Genomic DNA, 20918 nt, shown 5'->3' with positions numbered 1-20918 from the left:
TTTGACTTGAGGACTTTGGGTTGGTGATTCTCTTGGTAGGTCTTGAAGACCTACCCTCTACCATCTCTGCTCTGCTCTGTACCCACGGAGGGTGACCTGGGCAAACTGCATCACCCTCACCATCTGGTTCTGGTCAGGTTTGGCCAGTGGGAGGCACAGGCAAGAGATCAGAGGCTGGGAAGAGAGAGGAGCTGGCTATCTGTCAGCTGGCTTCTTCCCTGCTGGGCTGTGGCTGGGCCACCTTCCATCAGGCCGCCTCTCACATAAAGGGGCAGGTCTTGCTGGGCTCTGGTCCTTCCCCTCACCCCTTCAGCCTAGGCTTATTACAGCTTCCCACTGTGGCTAGTTCCTCGGTGCCTCACTGCCCCTTTTTAGTTCCTGAGCCCAGCGCACATCTCTGTAAATACTTCTATAAACCCTTTCCACTTGCCCACTGCAGTGGTTCATCTGTTTCTTGCTGGGACCCTGAACCCCATGCATCCAGTCAGAGATGGAGCTAAGGTAACTCTGTAAGACTTATCCAAGTCACTAGAGCCATATAATGGTCAGCTCACAAGTCGGTTTGTAAACCACTGTGTGTCCTGGGCTGGCCAGAGGGCAAAAAACAACAACAACAACAAAAAACAAAATGAAAAAACACTAGAAGCATAATTACTGAAGCTGGAGGGAGAGATTAAATTAAATCACAGCTCCAATCCAATGAGGAGTCCCTGATTTGCCATTACACTCTGTGATTATTCTATTAAGAGTGCTGGCCAGTTAGTCACTGTTGCCTAATTTGTGCATTTTGGCAAGTTATTGCTTCTCCAAGTAAAGTTAGGGATACTTTGCTTCTGCTAAGATCTGTCCAGGGCCCCTCCCAGGATTTCTCTGAGTCTTAATTGTCAAGCCCAAGGTAGTTTGCGCAGAGTCACAGGCAAGAAGAGAACAACCTTTAATTTTTTTTTCATACTCGTCCAGGAAGCAAACAGGCCTATTTCTAAAGCAGTGATAGTGAGTAGGGACAGAGAAACTCTGGGGGAAAAAAATGATATCCACTGGAAAATAGTCTGTATCACCGTCCTGCAGAGTAAACCAGAAAACCTGTTTGATCTCAGTTAAACCCAATCTCTCCCTCTGGATCTCACCTGCCTTGTCTGTAAAATGGGGGTAGATGGGAGGTGCTGGGCAGAGTGATGTCTAAAGGGTCCTTCCATGGGTGACACTCAGGGCTTCTTGGCCTGAGGCCTCTAGCTGGAGAGCAGCCCCAAAGAGTCTGGAGCATTCACAAACTCACCGAGACTTCGATGGCTCCAGGGGCAAGCTCACCAGTGGGCAAGGTGGGGGGTCCATCTTCTCCACGCCCTAAGCCAGGGTTGGGAGTTTGAGGCAGTGGACTCCTAGGGAGGGGGCCTTGCTGGCTTGCATCCCTACCCAGCAGCAGAGAACCCCGAAGGCTTTCACGGTCTCCAGGAAAGACTCCATCATCTGTGACCCCATCAGGGAATGAGATGTCTCGGCCAGGGGCCTGGAAATGGAACACACTGCCATGGCTAGCCTGGTGTCTCCCAGAGGTGAGGCCTAGGAAAGACTGGGCATTGCCCCAAAAGAGCAAGAAAGAAGGCAGGCTGGAAGATCATCCTGCAGGCACATCTGGAACCCAGCACTTCCCCCCCACCCACCCCCACTCCCACCTCCCTGCCCTCAGCCTCATGACCTTCCCATGGAAAATTAAGGACACAGACCTATGGGGTATTCTAGGTATACATGGGGAGAGAAGAGAGGAAAAGAATATTCTTGACACAGCCTGGGAAAGGGCCAAGATCAAAAAGAGATTGCAAGGTGCTCAAGATCAGCAAATAGGTCATCATGGCCAAGGATGTGTCAGAGGACAACCTTGTCACCCAGATGGGTCAGTTGTTTGCCAGCCTTTGGCCATGGTGCTGGACAAAGGTATCTTAAGTTCCCTGCTTCAATGCAAAGTTGTGACTTCAGTAGATAGTTATGTATACCAGTACAGGAACAAGCTTAGTAAAGGGTTGTTGAACAAACGAGTGCTCTTACTTTCTGAAAATTAGGTTTGACAATTCATTAGATCCAGCCTATATTGGTGTGAGAGTTTGTTTTGCAAAGGAGGAGATAAGAGCTTTGTAATATAATGAGCTTCTAGGATCCCTCGAGGCAAACATTGAGCAGTCAACAATGGGGAGATTGAAGGCAGAGTTGCAGCCTAATTTCCTGGAAGAATAGTGCCATTCCTCCAAATCAATAAACATTTCCCATCAAAATCTTCCTCCGAGGGAACTGTGTGGCATACAGCTGCCAGAGGAAAGGAGCTAATTCAGAGGCCCAGAGCCCCTGGAGAGTTAGTGTGCTGGGTTGGCTAGTTCCCACGACCACGATCTTGACCAGACAAGTTATCAATTCTGACCTCAGCTCATAGAAAGTGTTTCTAAAATCTAAATACTGATTTCCTATCAAACTCTGATCATAATGCTGAATTTTTCCCCCTTCCTTAATTCCTTTTATTTACTAAATTACTAAAGTTGGGACACTTTATCAATTGAAGCTCTCCTGACCTATCCCCCTCTCCCACAGAAGTGAAATTTGCTTTCTTGATCATTTGGAGCCCAGTCCTGTTCAACAACCATCACTGTAATTCGGTATTAAAGTCCCCCACAGCACTAGGGACTTCCCTGGTGGCACAGTGGTTAAGAATCCGCCTGCCAATGCAGGGGACACGGGTTCCATCCCTGGTCCGGGAAGATCCCAGATGCCACGGGGCAACTAAGCCCGTGCACCACAACTACTGAGCCTGCACTCTGGAGCCTGCGAGCCACAACTACTGAAGCCCGCGCGCCTAGAGCCCATGCTCCGCAACAAGAGAAGCCCGCGCACCGCAATGAAGAGTAGCCCCCGCTCACCGCAACTAGAGAAAGTCCGTGCGCAGCAACGAAGACCCAACACAGCCAAAAATAAATTAATTAATTAATTAATTTAAAAAACACAGCGCTTTTTGCCTAGAATATATGTCCAAGGACACTGAACTCATAAAAATCCACGAATCCTTCCCACTTTTGAAGCAAAGGAACAGAATTGGCAGATCCTTATTAAAGATGGGACAACTGAGTTATATGCACTTGGGCACTAAGCAAACCAAGAAACTAAGAAGAAAATTTTGGTCCCGTATTTGACAAGCAGTGCCTCCTTGGCCACCAACTAATATTTCACAATTAACCTATTTGACAAATGGTGGACAATGAGCTCTGAATCTAAAAATCGGACGTGCCTTAAAAATGCAACCTCCAAGCAAACCAACTGGTTTTCTGTGTGTTCCCTGAAACCCCTGCTGTGTCTCTCTGCTAAGTGCTACCCCCAACCTCTCTCTCATTACTGCTGGTCAGAAAATGGCTTTTTATTAAAACTTCCTATGGTCTATTTACTACAATAACACACCCGGGAAAGAAGGAAGAGGATGCCTTATTGAATGGACTCCAGTCAATCAGTTAGCATTAAGGAAGTACCCAAACAATGCCTCCCTGTCTTTGCACAAACATGATCTCCTTTCTGCCTGGAAAATATTCCTCCCCAAACCCTCCCAGTCCTCAATTACTGGAGGACCCCCCTACTCACTATTTACTATTCACTTAAATTATCCCCTCCTCCATGAAGCCTTTCCTGATACACCCTCGCCCTCATAAGAGTAGATGTTTCCTCTTCTATTCCCCAAACACCATCTATGTGTCCCTAATAAAGCACTCAACACACAGCTATTTTTATATCTTCCTCCTCCACCCAAATGGAAGTCCTTGGGAAGTGGACTGTGTTTTAGTCAACTCTAAAACACCAAGCACCTAGTGTTGTTGAATTAACAAAACATGGTTCCTCTTTTTCCTTTTGAAGGTAAACCTAGCTGGAGACACAAGCACACAGACACACACCAGGCAACTATTGGACATCCAAGTGCTAATCTGTGTGAGGCTGACTGAATAGGAGAAATTAAAGCCCAATTCAGAGTGTCACTGACATGTCCACGGAAGCTGTGATTCATCCTGTTCCATGGTTGTCAGAGCCCTAGTCAAATCCCCTTTGAAACAGCTTCTGAACTGTGCCCTGTCCATATCAGGTGCTGCTCAAAAGAGGCAGAGCAAGAAAGGGAAGGGCACAGACTCTGATAAATGTTGAAGTGTCGGTGTCACTGAGGTCAGTGTGCATGGGAGTGTGTCTGTGTATGTCCATGCACACAGAAGTCTGGGGGTTGTAGAGATCCTATTCCAGAAAGTAGAACATCCTTCAGAGGAGCACAAGGAAAAGAGATCGGGAGGGAAGTGAGTGTCAGCAGCCTTGAAAAATAGCCATGTTGATCCCCTTTCCCGTACTGTTATGGTGGGATCTACTCTACCACAAAGGGCCTGTGGAAAGGGTATATTTGGGGTACATAGGACTTTCAAGGGAGAAGGAGCTGGTGGGAGGAAACTTGGTGAGTACAGGGAATCTTGGAGTAGGAGGTAGCGGGTTATGATGGTGGGGAGAATTGCTACAGGGTCTGAAGTGAGGTACTGTAGTTACTCCCAGGTTGGATTGTTATCACAGAGACAGGTGCTGGGATCTCCTGTGCCAACAGTAGATGAGAATTTGAGCTGCAGGGGCTGAGGCATGAGGTCAGAAAGAAGCTTGTAAATGATTTCAGCACCACGAACAAGGACCCCACTCCTGCTCCAGAATTGCAGATCAGAGTGTCAGAAGGAAGCTGACCCTTGATGTCCACAGGTCCACAGACATCTCAAGGTCATCATGTTCAAGGTCACCTACAATCCAGGGTTCTTCTCCAGTGCTACTGCCTTAGAATCACCACCTACCTAACTGCCCAATCTGGAAACCTGGGAGGCATTTTGGACTTCTCCCTTCTTTTTCAACATTCCACAGCCCCAATCTTGTTGATTCCCTCGAGTCCCCATAAAAGTCTTTATAATCCACCCTCTTCCCCATCCATAATGCCCCTGTCCTAGTTTAGGCCACCATTGGTTGGGGGGCGTGGCGGGCAGGGTCTGGATTATCAAAACATCCTCCTAGTCTCTGTGCCTCCAGATATCTCTCTGCTACAAACCTCTTCCCACTTCAGCATACTGTCCATGGCAGCTGGAAAGGTGGGTCACCTTTAAGGCACAAACCTGAGCCCCTTACCATTCTGTGCTCGTTGTAAGACTCAGACTGGAGTGACTTGTTGTCGTCTGTGGAGCCCTCTGCCACCCTTGGCTTCATTCTGTGCCTTCTCACACTGGCATTTTTGGAGGCCAAAGAGGATCCATTGTGGGAGTGGAGAGAGGTTGTGTCAACCCCCAGGGCTGCCAGCACCTGAAAGGAGAGAACAGCAGTATCTGGATGAGCTTAGCATAAATATATGTCCCCCAGACATGGGGTGTCACAGAGGAGATGGCATCTAAACCAGAGGAGATCAGGATTAGGACCTGGGTGGTGGTTGGATTGAGACATGGCAGGAAGAGTCACCTCTGGGTCACCTCCCTCATTCACACCCTGTAGTAAACTCTGTTGATGCCCTGTCCAGATCTCTTTTACCAGGTCAGTACCCTCATCTCAGGCTGCTTGAATGTTAGTTACTAATGGGTTACAGCTGCAGGATTTGCAGGAAACTTTCTTTGACTATACATTTGGCTGGAGCAAGTATGGAGGTACAAAGGGCCAGCGTTTTTGCCTCCAGGTAGGGATAACCCTGTGGAACAAGTCATGCCCTGGAGCTCCCCATGAGATCAGGCCAAAGGTAGTATCTAGCTGAGGCCACTTCCTTGTTTAATTCTTCCCCTGTCCCATCCTGCTTCCTTCAGTCTCCTCCTAAGAGCACCCCTCAGTGAATCACTTGCACAGGCTCTTCATTCATTTTTTTTTGTGAAAATCGAACCTAAGATGGTCCCTGAGATAAGATGAATCTTCCTATGGTTCCCTGAAGTGACAGTCTTACTCTAAGAGGCTAGTCCAGATATCTGCCCAACAGTGTACAACCCGCAACAGATTTCACAAAGATCCACCCCTCACTGACCTCCTGCTCCGTCCGGAGCACCTCAAGGGCCTCCTGGAACTTCTTCTCCTTGGCTTCAATTTCATCAATGGTTGCCTGGTTCTGCTCCTCATATGCCATGGTGACCACAGCCAAGATCAAATTGACCAGGTAGAAAGATCCCAGGAAGATAACAAGCACGAAAAAAAACATATAGATTTTCCCAGAAGCCCTCAGGGTCTGCAGATTCAAAAGAAAGAAGAGAGACTTGTACCTAGAGAACTTGGGCCCCTGACATGGTCAGGGTCCTCCAGGAAGAATGTAGCCATGCAGCCAATGCCCCAGCCTCCAACCGTCTGTATGGGGACATGCAGATCAATACCTGCTGGTAGAGGCGTTCCCAGGAATCCTGTGTCATGAGGCGGAACAGTGAGAGGAAAGCCCAAGCAAAGGAGTCAAAGCTGGTATAGTTAAAATCTGGGTTGTCAGATGTTTTAAGGCAGAAATAACCTTCAGGGCAGTGGCTGCAGCAAGAACAGAGAAGGTTGTCAATTGCACAGCCTCCCACTTACTGGGGGCAAGACAGTCCAGGGCTGTGGGAAGACCTGAGGGTTTGAAGTCAAAGACTGGAGTTCAAGGCCTAGCCTACCTCTTATTAGCTGAGTGACCTAGGACATTCAGTCTCTTTAGGTCTCAGTTTCTCTTGCCCATTAAATGGGGACGATAATGTTAGGGAATTACTGACTCAAACCACCCATCCTGGCCAGGTTAGAACCGCTTACATGAGTTGTCTCACAACAAGAGGTCTCAATAAGGAACACAGAACCGACAAGCTGCCGCCAAAACCAACCAGAAGAATTTGGGAGGGGAAAAAAGGACGGAGGAGGCGCCAACCCATAATAGTCCTGCAAACCTCCCAGAAACCCTCGTGATGGAAACTGTCTTGACTGAGAGATGTGTGTGCAGCCAGGAAGGGCCCTGAGTCAGACCAAATATGGGCCCAAGCAAAATGATTGGCCAGAGACAACCCAGAAAGCTAACCCCACCTCCATAAATCCTGAGACCGCGAGCCACAAGGCAGAGCAGTTCTCCTGGGTTCCCTACCCAGCTGCTGTCTGCTCAAGCACTCATTTACGAAAAAGTCTTTTATTTTGTCAATATGCACATGTTTCCTCAGACGATTCTTTTTTTTTTTTTTTGGCTGCGTTGGGTCTTCGTCGCTGCACACGGGCTTTTCTCTAGTGGCGAGCAGGGGCTACTCTTCGTTGCGGTGCGCAGGCTTCTCATTGCGGTGGCTTCTCTTGTTGTGGAGCATGGTCTCTAGGTGCATGGGCTTCAGTAGTTGTGGTACATGGGCTCAGCAGTTGTGGCTTGCGGGCTCTAGAGCGCAGGCTCAGTAGTTGTGGCACACGGGATTAGTTGCCCCGTAGCATCTGGGATCTTCCCGGACCAGGGATCGAACCCGTGTCCCCTGCATTGGCAGGCGGATTCTTAACCACTGTGCCACCAGGGAAGTCCCTATGATTCATTTCTGAGTGTTAGACAAGAGCTCATCTAGGGCCCTAGAAGAGGTACCACCCCCTCCCCGCCCCACCCTACCCTGGTAACATAATACCTTCACGTCAGTTTCATGCAAAGGGAAACTGCCTGGAGAAGGCTAGCTGGCTGCCCAGACATGACCCCATAAGATGGTGAGCTCTTTGCAAATTGACACCAGGGGAGGCAGAGTCAGTAAAACCTGAGCCAGTTGGCATCACCTGCAGAGTTGTCTTTCAAAGGAGGACTCACAATTAGCCAAGTTCACTGACCAATTACATGCAACAATCAAAACACCACTTTCCAATAACTGAGCACGTACTGTGTGCCTCTCTCTCTCCTAAGTGCTTTACAAATGCTATAATTTAATCATCTCAATAATCCTTTTTTTAAAAACAGATGTGGAAGCCGGGGTTCAGAGAGAAGAAGTCAGCTGTCTAAAAGCACACAGATGCCAATGGATTTATTTAAAAGGAGAAATATAACTGTCAAGTAGTTTATGAAGACTGACCTATGAAGGAAGGCCAAATTGAAGATGATTGCCTGGTGAGCACTGGGATGGGGAGGGCTGCACTGCCCTCTCTCTCATAATAAGAGGGTGAGTTGGTATCGGGAAGCATCTCTAAGCTTGAGGCATGTGAGTGCTCCCCTGCACCCCAGTGAGATGGCCTGGTTGAGGAGACAGTAACGCCTTTTTTGTAGTTCGGGATTCTACTTCAGGATTCCTCCACCAACACCAACCCTGGGGGGTCTTCTTATTCCAGACATCCATACAAACACACATCCAGGAACCCACACAATTGATTAGGGCCTTACAACTTCATTATAACTAAACCCCAATTCTGTCTCCAACCTTGGTTGGAGATTTGCGAGTTTCCAGACTCTGTAGACCCACATATAAAGAAAGTCTCTTGGTTCTGCTCTCCCAAGGAGCTAGTTAACCCATTACCTGTAGGTTTGCTAGTTAATACTAAGGGCAGCCTATTTCTATGTCTGCCGTAGAACACCACTATAGCTGCTACACATCAACAGCTAACTGCTCAGAGAATTAAATGAGACCACAGTGCAAAGGCTCTTGCAAGGTGCCTTCAGCATAGCAAACATTGTATGTAAAATGCAGAAATAAATTTCTTGGTGTTTTTAATCTGAAGCTACCAAAAAGATGGACTAGAATAATGTATGCGAAAGAATGCTGAAAATCATCAAGTATTTCCTGGTACTTGTTCTCCACTTTGAGACCCTGGACTTTCTCCCTGCAGTGTCACTGGTCAGTGAGGGCTTTTGCTCAGGGCTCTGGCTTCTCTGCAGCTCAGCACAGAACCCAGGTTCGGTGTTCACAGCATGCCTGTCAGGGCTTATTCTGCCCATCATCTAAGCTGGCCTCTACTTAACATCCCAGCCCTATCCACTCCTTCCCCGCCTGGCCAGGACCTATGCAGCAGGAATAGCTGGTCTCCCTCGGAGTTGGAGGGGGGCCCCGTGGATGGACCCCACAGCTTTACCACAGTCAGTGCATGGGCTACTGTGGAACCATCCTCATGAGAAATGCCATTATCCAGACAGGAGGAGGACAACGACGGGTCCTCGGTTTCAATTTAAGTCAAAGGCAAATGAAAACTGACATCAGAACAACCCTCTTCCTGACCTCAAGAACCAAATGCTAAGTGCATTCGTGAAGAAAGAGGCCAAGGGGCCTGTGTTGCTCAAATTCTCCTGTTAGTCCCACCCCTCAGCTCTAGCTGAGATTGTTTTCCTGGGGAGCTGATGAAGGCAGAACTCCATAAAGTTCCCACCCAACTCCACTTGTGCAATATAGGGCTGTTAACCACTCAGGGAGGGGGTTGTGTGGGCTCGGGGTTCCAGACCCCCTCGCCATGGAGATGGGAGGGATGAGTCTTTCTGATCTGTTGCCTGATCTCTTTCTGCTCACACCTGTTCTCGTGGTCAAAGCAGCAGGCAGACCTGAGGGGCCCCCTAGCCCTTTGCTTTGTCTCACATTCTGTTCTGCCATCTAAAGGCTCCATCCAAACCATCTCTTGTTCATCCAGCCTGGAGACATCCTGTTTGCCCTTCAATCTCACCTCAGTCACCACCTCTAGGAAACCTTCCCTTACATCCTCCCTGCCTCACACCATCACCTCACTGTGTTTCCCCAGCCCAGTGCCTAGGACAGCACTGGTACTTCACAGCATAGCATCTTTATGTATGCGCATCAGAGCTCACAAACTGGCAGATTGCTAGCTAGAATTTGCATTGCTAGAATTTGCATTGCTGAAATATTTTGTTTGGCCCACAATATGTAGACATTTTCTGAGATTGGTAGCCAATGTTTATAGTTAAGAGAGTTTACATAAAAATTGAAATTTCTTGTCTCTCTTTTAAAATCTTGGACGATCTGGAAACAGTGGACCCACATTTCCACATGACAACCAAAAGCTGAACTGAGAAGTGGCTACCCCTTTAGATGGGGCATGAACTCTCACAATCATGGTTCCCACCCAGCCTACTCCTCACATTTGTTATTATGTGTCTAGCTCCTGTAAGAATTTGAAACTGCAAAGTCTGACGCATGTGTTTCTTCCTCTGCTATGTGAGGATAATGAATCCCATGTGATAGAGTTGTAATTAAATGTAGAGCATTTGATACAAAACATATTTAATAAATATTGGTTCCTTCCTGGGGCAGATTGTTTGCAAAAATGACCACAATTATTCCCATCCCTGTCTCCACACCCCTTTTAATATGATGTTGCAGGTTCTCCCAGCAACAGGTGGAGTCTATTCCCCCATTCCTTGGATTTGGACTGGCCTGTGCCTTGCTTTAGTCAACAGGATGCAACAGAAGTGACATTATGCCAGTTCTAAGCCTAGGCCTCAAGAGACCTGGAACACTTCCACTCTTTCTCTTGGAATCCTGCCTCCACTAGAAGAATAAGCCTGGGCTAGTCTGCTGGGGGGTGAGAGACCACATGGAGCAGAGACAAAACACCCCAGCTGAGGCCATCCTAGATCAGCCAGACCCCTGCTAATCTGTCCACTGTCTGCAGATGCATGAATGAGCCCAGTCAATATCAGAAGAACAGTAGGCTGATCTCAGCTCAATGTGCAGATCTGCAGAATCCTGAGCTAAGTAAATGGCTGGTGTTTTAGGCCACAAAATCTTGGGGTTGTTTGTTACACAGCAAGAGCTAACTCATACACTCCCTCCTCATGAGCCTAGGATGGCAGAGGCCATGACTTATTAATTTCTACATCTTCCTCAGGACTTGCAACCCAGGCTTCACCCAGAAAAAGCTGATGACAAGAAGGAGAAAGGGCTGCTGGGCACTGGTGCTATGTCATGGCTTGGGCACTCACCCTGAATCAGATCCATTGCCACACAGTAAGGGATCAGAAGTGCCTGGTTTGTTGGTGTAGAAATCTGCAAAATAAAGGAAGAAGTGAAAGCCTCACATGGTTCTCAACCCTCAGCTCAAGGCTTGAGTGGTGAAAGCAACTCCTGAGTCTTCTGCTGGAGTGAGGAGAGAGCCCTTGGCCACCTGCCCTCATTGGATATGCTGGGACGCCTGGAAGGGAAATGTCTCATCTGGGAAGAGAAAAGCTGAGCAGTGGCTTCAGCTTTGAGCCTCCTCCAGCAGAGGAAGAATGACCTGCCTCTGGATTTATAGCTCATTTCCTTGTAGAAGGAAATTTGGCAACAGAGAATGGGGAGCCCAAAAGTAAAACACAACTCATGAGAAGCATTTCAGCAGAAAAGAGGAATCAAAATATATATCTATACAGGTATGCAGGGGCTTCACACCCCCTGCCAACCAGACCTGGGTCCCTATGACAGAAATTCCACTCCCGTTTTTCATGAGAAGAGTAATTGGCCGTCTCGTTGACAACTGTGCAATTCTTGACACATTTGTTCTTGAGGTTGCCCTTGAAGAGCTGCAGGCCCACCAGGGCAAAGACACTCAGGCAGAAGATGGTGAGGATGGTCACGTCAGCCAGCTTCCTCACCGAGTGGATCAGGGCTCCCACGATGACCTTCAGCCCTGTGGGAAGATGACACTGATACTCTCATGTGGATGAGGTGCCACACGCAGAACACACACGTGTGCCTGGCACGCTTGCATCTTAGCCATCCTACCCTCTCACTACACACAGGTGTGAGGTATTTTACAAACTCTAGGGCAGTTCCAAGCCCAGTTTCTCATCTGAACCTTGCAATAAGCCTGAGAGGCAGGCAGGCAGAGATTATTGTCCCATTGTAAAGATGAAGCAACTGAGATCCAGGCAATGCATTTCATCTTAAAGCTAATAAATTCTGGAGAGTAGCAATTTAATTTAAAAAATAATTGATGAGTACCTGCTATGTTCCAAGCACTACACTAGGCGTGAGGCTACTAACTTCATTCCAGTCATTTGGTATCTGTTTTTCTGTCCTTATCTCAGTCCTGGGAGGCAGCTCAAGGCTGGGGACACACATACCTCAGTGTGTGTGAGTGTGTGTGTGAGTGTGTGTGTGAGTGAAAGAGAGAGAGAAAAGGAGGAGGAGAAGGAGGAGGAAGGAAGTGGGGCGGGAGAGAGAGACATGCAAGGGAGATAGAATGAGACAGAGATGCAAGACACAGAGATGAACATAACAGTGTGAAGCCATGAGAGACACTGAGAGTCACTTAGGAAGAAACAGAGAATCTGAGAAGGAGCACAGCTAGCAGCAAAGATGGGGCCCCTGCTTGTTTAAGGAAAGATGATTTTCTGCTCTGGCAAAGGAAATCACCTTCTTCGGGAAAGCAGCTTCCCAAGTAACAGAAAGAGCTCTGACCAGGGAAGCAGACTGCGATCTAGCCTTGCATTGTCATTTTGGTCAACAAATAACCCACTGAGCACCCCCTGCCCCATGTGGTCCCCTCTGGGAGCCGAGCAATGGTTAAGGCACTGGCCTGTGGTGGGGCTGTCTGATGAGTGAGGGGAAACTCCATAGCATTATTGAGCAGGTGGGCACACAGAGGAACAGCCCCTCACAGAAGCCTGGGAGTGGGGGTAGGATGGGGTGGAGGGTGGGGAAGATGGGAAGGACCAGGGAGTCTCCTTGAGGAGGTCAGAGTGTGGCAGAGCCCTGAGGATGCATATCAGTTGAGTGAAGAGAGGAGGAGGGATTTCCTGACAGAGGAGCAGCATGGCCCAGGGCTGGGCAATGAGCAAAAGCTTTGAGTGTCTGTGGAACCACAGGTAGATTCTGGAATGTGGTGTGAGGTGGGTAGAGGAGAGAGATGAGGCAGGGAGAGGAGGAGGGTCAGGACAGGCCAGGTCCTGTAAACAAGACTCAGGGTCTTCCTGGCTGGAAGTAGGTGAGAGAGGTACCAAGCAGCAGAACTGACTACTTATTGCTGTGATTTTCTTCATGAAGAAGCTTGTCCAGTGGAAGCTGGCAAAGACTTTTCAGTCGTTCCCTGCAGAACTAGTCACAGAACCGTGGAAAGGGACTTCCACTCTAGCGTGAGTATTTCTGTTTCCCAGATGAGGGCATGGGTTCTCAGGGGCGAGGGAGGGGAGATAACCCATCAGGCCACAAGGGAGAAGCACTGAGTCCCATCTCAGCACTGTTACCTGGTCTCTGGCCTCACTATCCCCTCCATCAACCCAGTGGGAGATGAGGAGTATCACTGGGCTACTTATCGGAGGCCCGGTAAGATGAGCCCTGGTACGCTATTTTTGTTTCTGAATTGTCTGTAATCAAGAATTGTCTAATTATTTTCTCTTCTGTGGGTCCAAAGACAGGGCTGAGGCCCAAATTTTCAGATCCATGGAAATGGGGAAGATCTCACCAGAGCCTAGGACTGCCTTTTTCCTTCTTCACTGTTTCCAAGTTTACATTTTGGTTTAAAGTATAAATGAGAATCTGACTGGAGGCTTGCCTGAACCCCACAATGAGAACATAAAATGAGGACTTGACCTTCTTGTCCTTTATGGACACCATGGGGTACTGTGGACAGAGTGTTGGCTGAGAATCAGGACATGAGGTTTCCAAGTCACAAATGCCTCTAGTGATGAGGATTTGGTATTGTGTTTTCTACTCTCTGGGCCTCAGTCTCTTTGTCTCTTAAATGGGGACAGTAGTCCATGTCCCGGAAATTTATAGGGCTCTTGTGAAAATCAAAGTGGGACATTAGGCTTTGGAAACCAACATAAGCTCTATGAGTAAATGTGCTGGTTAAAGCGGCTCACCTGGGATCACAGACACTGTTTTTAAAGCTCTAAGGACTCTGAAGGTCCGCAGGCCTGAGATCCCTCGGAGATCTATGGCTTCACCAACATACCTGTAGGACCAGAAGTCAGTCAGCATCTCTGCAAGAAGAGGTACTTGGGAATTAATGCAGCATAAATAAAGACAATTTTGGGTAACACCAGCCTAGGAAGGACCCAGAACAGACACTGAGAATCTACTAGCACTTCCACTTATAGACTGACATGAACACTGATTTAATTAAGGCAATGTTTTCCAGAATGGCCCCTTTGAGAAGATGCATTGTGATCTAGAAGGCTCCATGTGCTACATGTGTGGATGGATATTCAAGCATGTGGGCGTGGCCAACCAGTCTTCTCAGGCACTGGTTCTCAGGTAAAGACCTTCATATCTGGTAGGTACAAAGCTGAGCCTTGTCTGATCCACTTAGGCCAGTTATCAGCTCAGATCTGAGGTCTCCAACTTCTCCCTGAGTGTATGGGACTAACCCTAGAAAATGACTCCCAAAGCAACAGTCTTTGGCAAAGAAACCCTAAGCCACACAGTCCTGAAGGAGGAAGCTGGACAGAGATAAGGAAACACCCCCAGAATGGCAGCCTGGACACACCTACAAGCCCTACACAGGTGCACATACAAGTCAGTGTGGAGAAATACTCACGCCAGGGTGATGACACTAAAATCCAGCCAGTTCCAAGGATCTCGCAGGTAAGTGAACTCATTTAGACAAAATCCTCTTGCCAGTATCTTTATCAAGGCTTCAAAGGTGTAAATGACAGTGAAGACATACCTGGGAGGGAAGGTGGAGAGGGAGTATTAACTGTGCCTTGGAGAGAGCTCAGAGGGACAGCGGCTGTGATTGTTCCAAAGGAAAATGTGCAAAGATCATCTCCAAGGTGGGGAAGGGGAAGAAGGGAAGGTAGGGAGATGAGACGCAGACAGAGGAACTCAGAGTCACACATACGGGTGGGGTGGGATGATCGGCAGACTCTGCTGCTCTGAAGGTAGGCAGAGGGCGATGGCAGGTGAGAACCTCTGGCACCATGAGGTTCAGAACAAAGTTCCTCCTGTTCCATGAGGTTCCCCGAGGCTTTCTGCCCTGAGGGAAGCTGGCAACTCCTCTCTCAACTTGTTGATGGCTGAAAATATGGAAGAGGGAGGAGGCCCAACTACATCTCTCCTCTCCAAACTTCTCTACTTCTGACTCTTTTCTTCTCATACCGTGCCTGGCCTGCCAGCATTTCTGGCCTCAGGGATCCTGGTCTGTTTACTGTCTAAGGCAGTAAACAACTAGGTGTCATGGAAGAAAAAAGCATCGGAGTTCACACACATTTTCTCAGGAGGATGGATCCTGTTAGAGGAAGTCAGCTCAAAACAGCCACTCTGCTGGGCACTTTGTGGGTTTGGATTTGAAGAGATGGATCTGAAGCTTAGGTTGAGAGTAGGGTAGTGTTTCTCAAGTGTTCAGAATCCCTCCATCACCAACAGCAGTGGTTCTCAGACTCTAGCACACATCTGACCCCCTGGAGAGCTTGTTCAAGCATCTGATTTCTGGGCTGCACGTCCAGAGTTTCTGACTCAGTAAGTCTGGGGTAGGGCCCAAGAATTTGCATTTCTCACAAGTTCCCAGCAGAGCCTAATGCTGATGGCCTGAGGAACTACCCTTTTGGAACCACCGACCAAAGAGATTCAGATGCATGCATAAATCACACCTAATTTTGGATACATTACATTTTTAAAATTATAAAATTCTAAATGTAAACCCTGGTATGAAAAATGAAAAGACTTTTGATTAAATATGGCAGATTGAAGACATGTATTTACCTCCAACCTTTTGGAAATCCTTCTTAAATGATAGTAAAAAGAATTTTTTAAAAAGCATAAATTCACTAGGGCAATGATAATGGAGAACATAACAGCACTCTGGAAATTAGAGTGAACACGAATGAGTGGTAACTGACAGAGCAGACCCTAGAAAGCTGAAACCTTAGCTGGAAGTAGGGAGTTTCCAGAAGCAAGCCAACCCACATGGCAGAGCTGCTCAGGACTTAGGGATGCTAAATACCTCTGAAAGTGGGGCCTGGGGAGACAGTGGCAAGAGGGGCTGAAAGGGCAGTTTGAAAATCTTTACAAGAAGCAGTTGGGCTTTCTAAATCCCACTCCACACCAACCATTCAGGGAGGAACTGCCTCCTCTGATCTGGAAATAAGACTGGATTGAACAAGAGGGAGAGAGTTGCATCCTGAAACAGGGGTATAAAGGAAAAACTTACATATGTACTAAAAGGCAGACAACCTTCCCACCCCCCCACTTCTTCCCCTCAGTAAGTTCCTAGAAGACTGTGAGTCAGGTTAACAGCTCAAGAAGTTGCTGCACTTTTAATATGGACAGCCAGCCAATGAGCATCAGGAATCTGAAGGCTACTTCTAACACCAAAGACTAAAAGAACTAAACAGGAAAGAAAGAAAAAGAAAAAAAGACAATGCAGATCGAAGAAGAAGAGTCAGGAAAAAACCCTTATCATTAATATTTTTAGAGAGTTAAGAGATGAGAAGATACTGGATACATATAGAAGGCTATAACAAGAATATTCAAAGAACAAAAGAGAACTTTTGAAAACAAAAATATGATAACAAAAGTAAAACATTAATAGAAGGGCTAGAAATAAAGTTGAGGAAATCTCACAGAAAGTGGAACAAAAAGAAATAAATAAGATGTGATTAAAAATATGAAAATTAGAGAATTAGACTAATAGGTACAATGTCTGATTAATAGGAGATCTAGGGATTTCCCTGGCGGTCCAGTGGTTAAGACTCCACTCTCTCAATGCAGCGGGCGTGGGTTCAATCCATGGTCAGGGGACTAAGATCCCACATGCTGTGCAGTGGCCAAAAAAAAAAAAAAATAGGAGATCTAGAAAGAAATAGAGAAGGAAATAGACAGGAGAAAATTACCAAAGAAATAATATAAGAAAATTTCCCTAAACTGAAGGATCTAAATATTCAGCTAAAATACCCATGAGTGTTCAGGAAAATGAATGAAAAAGGTTCATATCAAGGCACAACATCACAAAATTTGAGAACACTGTACACAAAGAGAAGAGCCTAACTTTTTCTGAAGGAGTGAAAATCACAGGTCACATACAAAAGATTGAGAATCAAAATACCGTCAGATTTCTTAATAGCAAAATTGGAGGTTATAAGACAGTAGAACAATGTCTTCAAAATTTTGAGGAAAATAATTTCTAATTTATAGTTGCTTCCCCAGCTAAACTGTTTAGATGAGGGTAGAATAAAGATATGCCAAGTCTCAGAAAACTTATTTCCCATCTACCCATCTAAGAAAGTTACCAGAGGATATGTTCCACCAAAACAAGGAAGTAAACAATAATGAGGAAGATATGGGATGCAGGGGAGTGACAAATGGAATCCAAAAGAGGATGGAGAAGGAAAAATCTCTGGAAAAGAGCTGTACATCAGGCCTAGGGAACATCTAGACCAGATTGAGGCAGGAGTTGTGGGACTCTAAGAAGGATTTCCCCAAGAAAAATGGAAACTGATGGATAATCTGATACGTTCAAGTAAATTTAAGCAATAATTAAACCTCTGGAGAAGAGTTTAGTGATAAAAATACAGAAATTAGTGATAAATATACAGAAAACTGAGCAATTGAAGAAATGAAATCCTTATTAACTCCAGAGAAAGCAAAAACATTGTGCAAAAAGTATACTGCATGATACAGCTGTGAATAGTATTTGCTTAGCAATACTATTATATAATCATATATGTAGTCAGACAATGTACATATTGTCTGATTATCTAACCAAAAATTATGATATAACTATAATGGGAAGAGGAGTGTGAGAGAAAATGAGTGTTTGTATGTGGACCTAATCCCTTTTTTTTTTCCATAACAGAAAGCTAATAGATAATATCTAATGAGGAAAAATTAAAAAAAAATAGTAGTCTGAGTATATTTTTAGAGCTAGAGAGGTATCAGAAGAAAGCAGTAAACAAATGGTGAGAGTGGTTGCCTCTGGAAATATGGGATTAGGTGTGAGGAGATGAGAAACATGAAATTGCTGTTTTTGTTATAATCTTTATGGAGCTATGTGACCTTTTAAACCATGGATCTGTATATCTTAAATAAAAGTAAAAATCAAATTTAAAAGTGCATAGCAGTAATGTTTCTTTCCTATCTGTGAGAGGAGAAATAGTGTTTGAAATCATTCACAAAGAAATCTATATCTGGCTGGGTAGCTGCTTGAGCTGTCAGCTGCCATAGCTTGTCGGGTTTCCCCCCACTCTTTATGTTTTCTAAATTAGAAAATCTTAACTCAGAATTATAGGTTGTTGGGAAGCTTTGACAGATATTTTGGCCTTTCAGGTCAAATGCAGATCCAGAAATTATGGAGAGAGTTCTCTCCAAAGACTATTTTCAGTGTTTCACCAGAGGACAAGTGTCCCAGCTTAGTGCCGCTGAAAGCTAGAAGGTTAAAGGTCTCAGCTTGGGAGACAGCAGCTGATGGAGTCACATCCTCTCTCTGGTGACATTTGGCTCACAAGGTATTTCTGCATGTTCAGTTGTAGCATTTGGATGTGATTTTTAATATGCAAAGACATATCTTAAGTGTTTTTCCTGATGAATGAAGAAAATCATTGGTACTGGGGAAAAGTCAAACTCTCAGCCTCTGAGCCATTTGCACCACTGTTCAGTTTTAAGAAGTCATGATGTCTAATCATTTAAAAATTCTGATATTTAGGCCCTGAAGTCAAAGATCCAGACTATTCAAAATCCTAAATGTATTACTGAGACATGCCATGTGTATTCACAGAAATAGTCATTTTAAAAGATTTAATTCCTTGCTGGAAAACACTGCAAACCTTTTCTTGCTTGCCAGCCAGAGCAATTCAGTGTAGAAAAGCATCCTGTACTCACTTGTTTCAGCCCTGTAGGCTGAAGAAATATACACTAAGTGGCCACAATCAGTTTGTAATCACAACTTCCATGATGTCCCTCAACAGCGAATCAGGGTCTGGAAGTATGCTATGGACCCTCGCTATTTTCACAAATAATGTACATACCACATTGGAAGCAACATCTTCCATTGGTATAGCGATGCCCTTCCTTGCTGACCATCTAGCTGGAGCTTCTTCAATATCAATTCAACTATCTTTTCTTTTTAATTGTGGTAAAATACATATAAAATTTACTACTTTGACCCACCTTTAAGTATACAATTCAGTGGCAATAAGTGCATTCACAAAATTGTGCAACCATAACCACTATCCATCTCCAGAACTTTTTCATCATCCCAAACAGAAACTCTGTACTCATTAAACAACTACCCCCCATTCCTCCCTCCCCTGCTCCCTGGCAACCTCTGTTCTACTTTCTGTCTCCATAAATTTGCCTATTCTAGGTACCTCACATAAGTGGAATCATACAATATTAGTCCTTTTTGTGTCTGGCTAATTTTACTTAGCATAATATTTTAAAGGTTCATCCATGTTGTGGCATATATCAGAATCTCATTCATTTTTCAAGCTGAATATTCTGTTGTATGCACATACCACATTTTGTTTATCCATTTATCTGTTGATGGACATTTACCCATTTATCTGTTGATGGGACATTTGGAAACAACCTTTTGACTGCAGTGAATAATACTGCTATGAACATTGGTGTAGAAGCTAACATCCCTTTTTAACTCTGTTTCATAGTTTACAAACTAATCTTTAATTAAATCAGAAATCTCGTCTTTTAAAATCAGCTTCATGATAAATAGGACAAAAAGTCATTGACCACTTCTCTCACATATATGGTGAAACTATACTGACAACTGATTTATTCACAATTTTATTCAACTATAAAGTACAATGTCTGCTTGTTTACATACGGAACAGTCATTGATTTTTAAATGCCAGTCACATTATAAGAAATCCAATATTTCTGATGAAGGAATTCTATCGATTATTTCTCGCTTTTTTTCCAACTACAATATTTGTCATTGATTTTGAAGCTGGTTTCATATCTTACTGGCAAGGGTATAATTGTGCTTGTTTTTGCTATGAGGGCAAATGATGACTCTATGGTTTTCATGTCTTTCAACTTTAACATCAAATTTTGACAATTTTGTACTGGAAATCCTTATTTTATATTTGTACTAGAGATAGTCAGTTGGTTTAAAAGTGAGGTTGATAAACTTTATTAGAAAATAATATGGAAGTTTTGGTAGCTTTCTATTATTACTTGATAAAATGTTGAGATAATAACTTAGGTACTAGAACAAAAGGCTCATTGATCCAATAAAATTTAATTATCATTATTCATTGTCATGCTCCCTGTTTTTTAATTTATTTTTGATCTGCTTTTGTGAGATTATCCACATCCATTGCCCACCTGTCTCATGACATACAGATTCAAGCTTTATGTTTGTGACAGGGTCCATTCATTACTTATAGGATTTATTTTTCTATTTTCATCACTATTGTTATATTTCTGCAAACCACTTTTGAAATGATGGTTCATTTTCTGAATTGTAATATTATGTAATGGTAAAGATGAGAAATGCAAGTTTAACAAATGTAAATGTAATGTCATAGGACAATAAAATACATTAGTTAAGATAAAGTACCCATGATTAACTCCATGTTAACCAGTATGAATTGTCAGTCCTTGAAGTTCATACACTGCTCTAAAGAACATGAAAAGTCAGAAATTCTATGTAAATTACAAATAATCTTACATTTCAGATTTTTAAATTATCTGTGCATAAAATGATTGCATTGCTTTTTCTTCTGAATCTGTCAAATGTTTTAAAGGCTACTGAGAGACTTCTAGTGACCAGTAGAGATCCTTCTATCACTTATCGAGAAACGCTGCAGGGGATAGAGAGCTGAATTGCTCTGCAGAACAGAGTGAGAATTTGGAGTTCTCAGGGACAATACAGAAAGAAGACAGTGAGGCAGAGAGATGGAAAAGCAACCCAAAGGGACAGCTTATGAGAGAAGGTTATAAGTCAGCCTCATTTACCAAGATAGGTCAAATGAAATGCTGGCAAACTGAATCTAGCATTGATTAAGCTAGAACTATTAAAAGAGATTAGCAAATTTATTAATGTAACCTACTATACTAACAGATAAAACACTATTTGAT

The 20918-nt window shown here is 44.9% G+C and overlaps 1 protein-coding gene across 3 annotated transcripts in view; it reads right to left on the bottom strand.

Moving 5' to 3' along the window:
• SCN10A (sodium voltage-gated channel alpha subunit 10) overlaps positions 1-20918 on the bottom strand; it is a 74528-nt gene that overhangs the window by 41286 nt on the left and 12324 nt on the right. For 2 of the 3 annotated variants that reach the window (XM_036868976.1, XM_036868977.1), the window contains exons 4-11: positions 14422-14550; positions 13745-13836; positions 11347-11568; positions 10886-10949; positions 6375-6516; positions 6035-6232; positions 5164-5334; positions 1277-1570 (exon numbers count right to left, since the gene is read on the bottom strand). In XM_036868976.1, coding sequence (XP_036724871.1) covers positions 1277-1570; positions 5164-5334; positions 6035-6232; positions 6375-6516; positions 10886-10949; positions 11347-11568; positions 13745-13836; positions 14422-14550 — 1312 coding nt within the window. The remainder of the gene's footprint in view (positions 1-1276; positions 1571-5163; positions 5335-6034; positions 6233-6374; positions 6517-10885; positions 10950-11346; positions 11569-13744; positions 13837-14421; positions 14551-20918) is intronic. The other variant, XM_036868978.1, reaches the window with a different exon arrangement.

This window comes from Balaenoptera musculus, chromosome 11, assembly GCF_009873245.2.
Source record: "Balaenoptera musculus isolate JJ_BM4_2016_0621 chromosome 11, mBalMus1.pri.v3, whole genome shotgun sequence".
Taxonomy (NCBI): Eukaryota; Metazoa; Chordata; class Mammalia; order Artiodactyla; family Balaenopteridae; genus Balaenoptera; species Balaenoptera musculus.
This window is presented reverse-complemented; position numbering and strand designations above follow the sequence as displayed.